At 28.8% G+C, this 11,383-nt stretch overlaps 1 protein-coding gene across 1 annotated transcript; it reads left to right on the top strand.

The window, feature by feature from the left end:
• LOC111309967 (hydroxyproline O-arabinosyltransferase RDN2-like) lies at positions 1-5,852 on the top strand. The gene is made up of 9 exons (XM_022909002.2): positions 1-369; positions 1,403-2,016; positions 2,805-2,872; positions 2,964-3,165; positions 3,447-3,544; positions 3,636-3,705; positions 3,807-3,878; positions 4,007-4,120; positions 5,565-5,852. Exons 2-9 carry the CDS (start codon positions 1,597-1,599, stop codon positions 5,625-5,627), a joined length of 1,107 nt encoding a protein of 368 aa, XP_022764737.1. The 5' UTR covers positions 1-369; positions 1,403-1,596; the 3' UTR covers positions 5,628-5,852.
• The last annotated feature ends 5,531 nt before the right edge of the window (positions 5,853-11,383 follow it).

The raw sequence follows: 11,383 nt of genomic DNA, 5'->3' as shown, positions 1-11,383 counted from the left end.
ATTGATTATTGACCAAATAACCCGTTGGAAAATTGTGAGCAAATTTTCCATAAAAAAGAAAGGAAAATTGTTAACCTTTTATGGCTTCACTCTGTTGTTCATGGAATCCATTGCTGATGGGATCTTGATTTACAACTTTCATACCAAAAATAAGTGTAAATCTAAGTTTACCAACCCCTCTGGGGACAGAAAAAAAAAAAAGAAAAAAGGACTGTACTTCCTAGCTTGCAGGCAACCAGACTTCAACTTTTCACTTTTCAAATCTCCCACACGATTCTTGATCCAAAGCAAAAGAAAAACAGATCCTTTCAGAAGTTTTTTTTTTTTTCTTTTCTCTCTCCCTCTCTGCTCACCGCTCACGTCACTACTGTACGTTTCTCTCTCTCTCTCTCTCTCTCTCTCTCTCTTGTGAAAGGATCTATAAAAATCAGATAATAACAATTAGTGTTTTTTGTTTGTTTGTTTCCATGTTTTGTGCCATGTAAATTTCATGAAACCAGGAACATGGGTTTTGAGCTAATGTGCTTTTAATACTATATTCACTCCCAAAGTTCTTAACTTGCGTCTGGGTTTTTCTTATTTACTCTGTCTTTGCATTAAAAATCATTGCTTTGCTGTCAAATTCTCACTATTTCTCAATTTTAATGGATACCCATTTAACAATTAGGTTAAAGTTCATGAAAATTCCATTTTTTAATTCATTTATGCATCTTATATATATATATATATATATTGTGTGTTTGACTTGTATTTAGTAAACCTTTTCTAATAATAATGACTAGTGGCGGGGTTTTGTTTATTTATTTAGTTTGTTTGATCTAAATTCTGGCAAGGCAGCCTGTAAGTGGGTTGTTCAATTTTAACTTGCTGGTTATGTCTTGTTTTGACTTTCTTGTATGCTTCCTGTTTAGTTCTGTTATGTCTGAAGATTGCTTGATCGTAGGGGCCTTGAATTTTGTTTGGTGTGTTTTTGAAATTTTTTTATTTAAGTTTGATCCTCGTAGAAACTGTATTTAATTCGGATAACTGCATTGTTGTTTTGACTGCTGTTGATGAATTTGAAGGTTTTGTTTGGTTTAATGGAATTTGCACCCATCTTTGTTCTTTTTGGATGTCTTTGATTCTTATATGGAGAAATTCTGTTATTTCACTTTGAAACGGTTCTTGAATTTTTATATGTAGCCTTTTTCTGGTGTTTCATCTCTGTAATATTTTGTCTATTTTATGTAGATTTCTGGCTACTCTCTCTACATTTTGTAGCAACATCAGTATAATTGATATGAAGTACTTCATATTTTGACTTATGAAAAGTCTTGCTTGATTTTGATTTCCCATGGATTACTGTAACCTTGTGAGCTTCTTGATCTGCATCGAATTGATTTATGGTAATTCTTCTGCGCAGGTGCTATTGGAGCTTGCAGTCTACTGCAAGTCAATTGGAACTTCAATCATGTTAGGAAACTAATGGATTAGTGGCTGTTTCGTCATTAACCAGTTTGGACACTCTTGGAGAATAGGGCTTGTCTTTAAACAATTTAAACTAGAACGGTTTTTATAGTTTGGAGGATCGGAGTCCTCATTTAACTACAACCATCAATGATAGTGAGAAAAAACATGGGGCGCGCTTCACCACTTCTTCTGATTACATTAGTTCTTGGATTTTGTTTTGCAACATATAATCTTGTAACAATGGTAATGCACAATAGATCTATATCAAAATGGGTAGCCGATGACTCCAATGATGGGATATTTTTTGATCCTGTCGTTGAGATGCCTGAAAATGTGAGGAAACCGAAGAATATCAAACTGCCTTTCCATGTTGCCTTGACAGCTACTGATGCTCCTTACAGCAAATGGCAGTGTCGCATTATGTATTATTGGTATAAGAAGCAGAAGGACTTGCCTGGGTCTGAGATGGGAGGTTTCACACGTATTTTACACTCTGGAAGTCCTGATAACTTGATGGATGAGATTCCTACAGTCATAGTAGATCCTCTTCCAGCAGGGCTTGATCGAGTGAGTTTTTTTGCATCACCATTTTTTGGTTACTGCTAGTCATTTCTTTCATTCACTGTCACCTCTTTTATGTGTGTTAGAAGGCTTAGGATGGTCTTAGGTTTTCAGTTTATTAGTTTGAGTCATCATTCTTAGACACAGTTAACTATATTGTTACAGTGTAGTTAGTTAACAAATAAATCAGGGAATAATATTTCAGAGGAGGATAATATTTATTAGGGAATAAATTAGGGAATAATATTTTTGATTCTGTCAAGATTGTTCGCCTTCTTGAATGAGTGATTAGTTATTGAATAAATAGCATCAAACAGAATAGTTGTTATAATTCAGAGCATATGAATCTGCATTATATGCCTTAAATGGTTGCTTATAATTCAGAACTCTTTGAACGTGTCGGAACTATGATGATATTGTGACTTCTGATAGAGAACTGTTGCATCTGATTACTAGAAGCTGTTAACGTTTCAAAAGTGGGATTAGATTTGTATTGATTTTCATATACCTTAATGACATTGAAACAATTATAGATTGATATACATTGCAAGAATGCATTCTTCATATGTGGTTCTTTTTGTTGACCAGCTATAAATGAAAATTTTCATCAGAAGAAATGAACACAGAAGACTTGTGGCTGAATGACTTGTTTATTTTGGCAAAATATATTTGAATATTCTTCTGTTATTTGTTTAGTAATTTTATTAAGTGTAGAGGCAATTGCCATGATTGTCTTGGTTTCTAGAATCTGCATTCTTTATGTGTTTTCTGAAAAGATTCCTCTCTCTTCTCAGGGATACATTGTCTTAAATAGACCATGGGCTTTTGTGCAGTGGCTGGAAAAGGCTACAATTGAGGAAGAGTGCGTGTTTTTACATGTGATGATTTCATTATCAGTTTCATCAGACCTTAAATCAGTTTTTAAATCATGTTAACCTTTTTCCTTGATGCAGATATATATTGATGGCAGAGCCTGATCACATATTTATCACTCCCCTACCTAATCTGGCACATGGAGGATACCCAGCTGCATTCCCATTTTTCTACATTAAGCCAGCTCAGAATGAAAAATTGTTAAGGAAGTTTTACCCAGAGGAGATGGGACCTGTGACAAATATTGATCCAATTGGCAATTCACCTGTCATTATCAAGAAGGTAAAAATCTCCAAGGAACTTATTTATAGATTGGTCTTGATATAAATTATGTTTCTGGGCAGTTAATGGTATCTGAAGTAGTTGGGCTTGTTTTCCAATTGCTTGATGTTGACTATTGATACTTCATTAGATCTGTTCTCAGATGATTGTATTTGTTCCTTTGCTGTCGCCCTTAATGTCATTCCCTTTACATTGTCTCTATTATTGTTTGTTGTAGATTTATATGGTTTCCATTAGATTTAAATGAGGTGCTTCTATATTGGATGAATTTTCTTATACAGGATTTACTGGAAAAAATTGCTCCTACTTGGATGAATGTTTCTTTAAAAATGAAGGATGACCCAGAGACTGATAAAGCTTTTGGATGGGTACTAGAAATGTAAGTATCGGTTGTTTAAATGGCTTTTTATTTTAGAAAATTTTAAATCATTTGCATAATTTTTGTTACTGACATGTTTTTCAAACCGGAGGTATGCTTATGCTGTTGCATCTGCTTTGCATGGTGTGCAACATGTTCTTCGGAAGGACTTTATGCTGCAGGTTTGGCGCCTTATGTTTCAAATGTTTTCGAGAAGTTTTTTTTTTTTTTCTTAGATTTAGGTGCAGCATTGATAAGACTTGTTGCATTTTAAATATTTCAGCCGCCATGGGATCTGGAAATAGGGAAAAAGTTCATAATTCATTACACCTATGGATGTGACTACAACATGAAGGTCAACTGTTTTTATGTATTTTGAAATTCATTTTTCTTGCTATTCCAGATATTACCATTGACATGTTTTAATTTTTACCTTTTTTCTAGATTACTTTTAACTTTATTTGTTTTTCATTTAACATTCAGGGTGAGTTAACATATGGTAAAATTGGCGAGTGGCGATTTGACAAGAGATCATATCTACGTGGACCAATAGCACGAAATCTCTCCTTGCCTCCTCCAGGGGTCCCAGAAAGTGTGGTATGTCTTTATAAATATCAGTTCTAAGAACTGCTACTTGTTTCTATCAAAAGAAAGAACTGCTACTTGCTATATTGGATGAAGAGCTTGTATTTTGAAAACCTCATGTTTTTATAAGCTGCAACTCTGGTTCGATTCACATAAAATTTTCTTAGTGTTGAGGTCTGGCTTGCTTTGTGTGTGAATATTTTATGTTTTGACTCATTCGGGTTGGGGAGAATACCTCTTTTGGGATATGGGTAGTGTGCTCCCCTGGAATTGTGAGGAGCATGATGGAGAGTAGAGACTATGTACTGTTAAATTAGGTTTGTGTAACTCAACTGGATGCCTAGTATTGACATTTTACAATCAGAAATTAGCAGACAATGAAATAAGAAATGATTCAGAACGATATATATGGTTGAGGAGAAAGATCAGAAGTTGAAATGTATCACAGAGGAAAATATGAAATGTATTGGGTTGGCTGGTGCACGAGTTCTGTAGATCTTGTGAATTGTTTTGCTATAGAGAAAAATGTTGAGTAGGAATTGATCCTTTTCACCGAGGAATGGGAACTTCGTATTTGTTCAGAAGTGAAGAGAACAATGAGCATAGGGACTTCGCAAACTTGGACTTGTAGTGAAAAACGGAGATAAAGCAATACCTTGATTATGTAAAACAATCTTGGATCTCACAAATAATTATTTCTTAAGGGGGTTTTGTGTATAGTATCTGTCTCCTAAGGTGGGTTATCCAACTGTGAATCCGCATAACTTGATTGGTAATTTCACCTTCTACATGCTCTCTATAGGTCTAATGATTGAGGATGTTGCCCATCCAATAGCGACCAAACTTAGGGAAGCCATATTTGCGAGTTTCAGTAAACTAGATTGCAATTCTATCATTCTGTACCGTACTTTCTTAGCATGTAATGTATTGCATTTTGTGGTTCGTCTGAGACAGTCTTTGTTTTCTTGGTGACTATGCTCAGTAAAGCTGAGCTGAGCCATATGGCAGACTGTTTGAGCTTGACTCCGCCAAAATAAGTTAAAGATCAGCCTGGTCAAAACCTAGCAAATCTGAATTTTGTTTGAGAGGAACTTGAGCATGATAACTGAAGAAAAACAACTCAATAGCTCGAGTTTGGGTTGAGGTAACTTGATTATGCTATTGAGGGACTCTAGTTCTTGAAGCATATTATCAGGCCATAGCTCCTTCTCCCCACCCCATTTTCTCCTCTTACAAAGGAATTCTAGTAAAACATTTTAAAGCCAAAACATTAGGTAATCTTGCTCGCAAATTTCATTGGAGGGCAGATCCCAAGTTGAGTCTTGAATCTCTTTACCTCAACCAGTTTGACAACTCGTTTTTTCGCACTTTTCTGCATATGAATTCATGCATTCATAGTTCAATATCATGACCCTTGTTACAAAATGATCATGTGCTCTCATTATTGTGTCTGCAGGTGACCCTTGTCAAGATGGTGAATGAAGCAACTGCAAACATTCCTAATTGGGACGCAGAATAAACGTCCGACATGATACGAGGGAGGAATCGCATACGGAAAATTTATTTTGAGGTAAAGGAAGTTCTTTTAATCTATGTAGAATCTGGACCCGAGATCAATTGTTTAAATGCAAGCTATAGATAAACCAGTTAACTATATATACATAGAAGCAAAATGTTTCATTGATCCAACAATATTTACTATAAATGAGTAAGAAATATCCGACATCGGCTCATTCTTAATACAGACCCTTGCCTCGATCAACATCAACATTAATCCATTTTTTATTCAATCACTTATTTTAGCAAACATTAACATTAATTGACCTTTAATACGGATACTTGTTTTGACCATCATCGACACCAACCAATTTATAATATCATTAAGAGTCAATCAATAAAATTTTTAATTTTTAATTTAATAATTAAAATTTAATGTCAATTTTAAATAAAAAAATTTTGCAAATCCTTACTTGATAATAATCCACTAGAAAAATAATTATCACCGTTGAAAATTTAATGAAGATGCCATTATTCAGGCTGGATTAAGAAACAGTGAAACAAGTGAACACTCAGGCTGCCTTTTATTTTTTTTTTTTTCTAAATTTGATGTGTCGGTGAGTTGTGGGTTGTCCTGGAGCCTAAGTCACGAGCCTGACAAGAAAATGTGGTGTGAGACGGTCAAGCACTACAATTTATAAGTTGAAAAGTTGTCGCATTATTTGTTATCCAACCAGTTTCTATTCTTTTTAAAAGAAGACTGGTCGACAAAGTATAATGTCATTTTCATCGGTCATTTTCTACGTTACTTCATCATGTTTGTTTCCTATATATAATTATTATTTTCAAAAATGGCTAAATTTTAGCTTTTAACAACAATAATCTTTATGTGAATAATAGTTTAATTTATTGATAAAATAATAAAATTTTAATTTAAATAATTAAATCTTAAAATGATTATAACCTTACAAATTTTCTTTAAATCCACCATCATAATCATTTTGCTTTGGCCGAGTCACGGATGGAAAATTATAAACCTTTGCCTATTGTAATAAGGGGAAATTTTTCCTTCTATGGGCAATGAAGTTTTAAACTCCGATTAATTAATAAGGTGATACATATAAAAATATAATATATTTTAAAAATAATTAAAAATATATATAAAATAATAAATATTTATCAATTTTTTTAACTCTTATTATAATAATATAATAATATTTTTGGGTTTAATAATTAAAAAATACTTAAAAAAACTATTATATTAGGTAATTTATTATTACAAATTAAGATCGAGTAAATTTATTAGAAGTTAAATTATTTGTTTAATGTATTAATTTAAACTGAATCAAATCGAATCGAATTTAATTTATAATCATATTTTATTATTTAGATAATTAATTTACAAGAAATGCGTCTCGTTTTGGGTTTATTGATTTTTTTATGAAATTTATTCAGTCTCTAATTTGAAAAAATTACTACATAATTTTGAAAAATGACAAAAAAAAAAAACCTTGATAAAAATAATTGAGAAGCAAAGAGGTTGGCAACGTGGCATTAGAATATTATTGGTGGGCCCGGCCACTAGAATATGTTCTGTAATGTTAGGCCCAGGCAAGGGCTATTGTTCTGACATGTAAGGCCCGTGAAAACTGCGGTGCGTTGAACTTAATTACCTCGAAATCGCAATTCAATCCAATTTTTCTGACCATTATGCATCATGGTCCCCTTTGAAGATCCCCAAAATTTTTTTTTCCCATTTTTTTCCTGTTTGGCTGGCCCAATTTCTTAATTCCATCTTCATCGATTATACTTAAATATCTTAATTTCGAGTTTTTTTTCAGAAAAAAAATAAATTTAAACTTTAAATTTATATAAATATTACTTCTCAAGAATAAATTGAAAATGAGTAACTCTTGTACTTAGTGTAAGTGGAAGCATGAAAGCTTTCATGCATGTGAGGAAGTGTCGGCGAAATCAAAGAGGGAACCTCTCACTCCCTCACCTCTCCAGCAAAGTACTCTCGTGACAGTCCTTCAGTGCATGTAAAGTAAAGGAAAGGTGAAGAAATCATAAATCAGCAGAGGGACATAGAGGAAATGGACAAACTAAATTTGGATTTTATCACATTTTTTATGGGAGGTCGATTGAATTTAAATATTAATTTTAATAAAATTCATCAGTATAAATTTTTTATTAATTTTTTTAATCACAATTATAATATATATTTTTTAATTATAGCTATAATAATTTATTATTATTTTTAATTTCATCGAAATTAATCTTATTGTTCATTTAAATGAAATTTAAGAGAAATACATTAAAAGCGAAAATTTTTAATTTTATAAATGAAATTAATAAAGTAATATATATTTGTTAATGTATATTTAAAAAAATAAAAATAATTTTACAAGATAAAATACGTATTATTCTATTAATTAACTTATGAAATTAAAAATTTTCATTTATAATATATTAAATAATTTCTGTATTATTGATATAAAAACTTATCCACCATATTTATGAAGATATTTTCTTGCCTTCTCTAGCGTTGGAGCAATATTAAGTAGGCGACGTTGAAGTTCTTTTATGGGATGCTTCTACTTTCTGGCTCAATGGGGACAAAACGCACAGGGTTCTTGCAGGAGATTTTATTGCCGCGTAAAATTTTTCACATGTTTTGTCTCTCTGCCACGTTCTTCTTCACACTTTTACTAATCTGAAAATAGTAAAAAGTTCTCCGTTTCCCTGGAAAGTTATTAATAATGGACGGTGCAGCTTCTCAAAATGTAATGTATAACGAAATAAGAAAAAAAAAAGATAAAGTATCAATATCTGTTTAATTAATTAATTAAAAATCATGAAAGTTTGAATTTAAGTATTTTACATTTAAATTCTAAAATATAATTATTTGTAGTAATAAAATATAAATTTACCACTTTACTTTAGTGATCCAAATTTATTAGTAATCTTTCAACTAGTTTAATTTTATCACTATATTTTTAGTTTTGAAATAAATTTAAAATTATAGATCAAATTTTAAAATAATTAAAGAATATTTAGTGAAAAATTTTGTTGAAAAATATATTGTTATTAAAAAAATTCTGAAAAAAAAAACACATGTAGGAAAAAAAAGGCCAAGATCAATTGAAAAGGTATAAAGTTATATTATATATAGTAAAAAATGTTATGATGAAAAAATGAAAAAATAAAATAAAATAAATTTAGATTATCGTGTTAGAATATTCTCCTAGAAAATAGGTATATTTGTGAAAATTAACTACATGTTGAAGCTTATTAAAGTGTTAATTATAATTCACATGCTGAAGTTAGGCTTCGAGATCGAACTGTTTTAATTTTGTATAATTTTTTTTTTTCATTATGGGTAAAGTACAATTCAAGTACATTTAAAAATAGGTCAATAAAACTGATAATTTAAGTTTCATTTTCTTTCTTTAATTTTTTATTTACTTTTACTATTTATTACCTTTCAAATTTTAATTTATAAAAAATAAATGCATATCAAGAAGTTAATCACTATATATTTTTCATACATATATTTGATTAAAAATTAATAAAAAAATAAAAATTTAAACAAAACGATCACATAATCAAAGAAAATAAATAAAATCAGTATACATTTTTTAAAAATTTAAATAAAATTAAATTGTAACCATTAAAATTAAAATGTAATACTTTATCAATATATCACGTTGTTATCGACAAAACCAACAAGTAAATATTTATAATAATGTCAAATGAATCTTTTTTTTTACAAAAAATTTAAAATAGATAAGTTATTCAATCCTCGGATTAAAATAAGATATATCGTATTCGATAATTTAAAATAAATAAATATAATTTATACATTCGAGATGATTTCAATAAATAATTATTAACAAGACTCAAATCAAAGCCTCTTCGTAATCTTAACTAATTATGTCAAATGAATCTCAAATCTTAGTAATGAATTAAAAAAAGCTAGTGTGAACCTCATGATTATCTTCCAAAATTCATATTTAGTTGTTTTATGCCAAAGTGACAAATTGAGAATAGTAGCTTCACATGCTACTTCAATTGAGTGGTTTATTCCTATCAATGTCTAATAGACAGAGCCAGCAAATGTTTGCTTTTGCTACAGCTGAGCTTGACTGCCCTATTTTATATTTTTTTTCTTTCTTTTATTTTTTGGATTTAATAGTATTTTTTATCTCTAATTGTTTTTTTTTTTAATTTTTACTTTAGTTTAATTTTTTTTATTTTATTATATTTAATATTAAAATTTAAATTTTTTTAAAATTTGAAGTTTTATAATTTTAATATCGTAAAGTAAAAAAATTATAGAAACAATTTTAAAACAAAAAACAAGATCTTAAGTAGATATAATAATTTTAAATACGATATGAAAATGATATAAATAAAAAATATAAAAATAACACAATTTAAAATTTTAATAAAAATTATAAATAGGTTTAACAAAACAAAAAAAAAATATTTCATTTTTTTAGGTTGACATTAATTATAATATATAATTATAAAACTTAACCATTTGCACTAATAACATATAAATTTACCACTTTAGTGATCCAAATTTATTAGTAATCTCTCAACTAGTTTAATTTTGTTACTATATTTTTAGTTTTGAAATAAATTTATCATTATAGTTCAAATTTTAAAGCAATTAAAGAATATTTAGTGAAAAATTTTGTTAAAAAATATTTTATTTATTAAAAAAATTTTGAAAAAAAAAACATGTAGGAGTAAAAGGCCAAAATCAATTGAAAAAGTATAATGCTATATTATATATAGTAAAAAAAATGTTATGATGAAATAAGGAAAAAATAAAATAAAATAAAATAAAATAAATTCATATTATCGTGTTGGAATATTCTCCTAGAAATTAGGTATATTTGTGAAAACTATGTTATTAAAGTGTTATTTATTATTCACATGCTGAAGTTGGGCTTCGAGATCGAATTGTTTTAATTTTCTATAAAAAAATTTCATTACGGGCAAAGTACAATTCAAGTACATTTAAAAATAGGTCAATAAAACTGATAATTTAAGCTTCATTTTCTTTCTTTAATTTTTTATTTACGTCTACTATTTATTACCTTTCAAATTTAATACATATAAAATAAAAGTATATCAAAAAATTAATCACTATATATTTTTCATTAACAATAATAAAAAATAAAAAACTTAAGCAAAACAAACACATAGTCGAAGAAAATGAATAAAGTCAGCATACATTATTTTTTATATTTTAATAAAATTAAAATTTTAATTATTAAAATTAAGATATAATACTTTATCAACATATCATGTTGTTATCACAAAATCAACAAGCAAATATTTATAATAATGCCAAATGAATATTCTTTTTTATGAGAAATTTTGAATAAATAAATTGTTCAATTTTTTTAGTTAAGATAAAATATATTGTATCTAATAATTTAAAATTTAATTGTAAATCGTACATTTGAAATGATTTTAATAAATGATTATTAATAAAATTAAAATAAAAAATTTTTTAATAAAAAAAATAAATTTTAATCAATTTTATCGAATAAATCTCGAATCTTAGTTATGAATTAAAAAATACTAATGTGAACAATCCAGGAGAAAATGGCTCAAATATTGATTCAAATTAACCTGAGACTGACAGCTTAGAAATTTGAGAAGAACCTCACGATTATCTTCCAAAATTCATATTTAGTTGTTTTATTCCAAAGTGACAAATTGAGAATAGTAGCTTCACATGCTACTTCAACCGAGTGG

The sequence above is a fragment of the Durio zibethinus genome, chromosome 19 (assembly GCF_047325235.1).
Source record: "Durio zibethinus cultivar Kanyao isolate XHJ-2024 chromosome 19, ASM4732523v1, whole genome shotgun sequence".
Lineage (NCBI taxonomy): Eukaryota > Viridiplantae > Streptophyta > Magnoliopsida > Malvales > Malvaceae > Durio > Durio zibethinus.
This window is presented reverse-complemented; position numbering and strand designations above follow the sequence as displayed.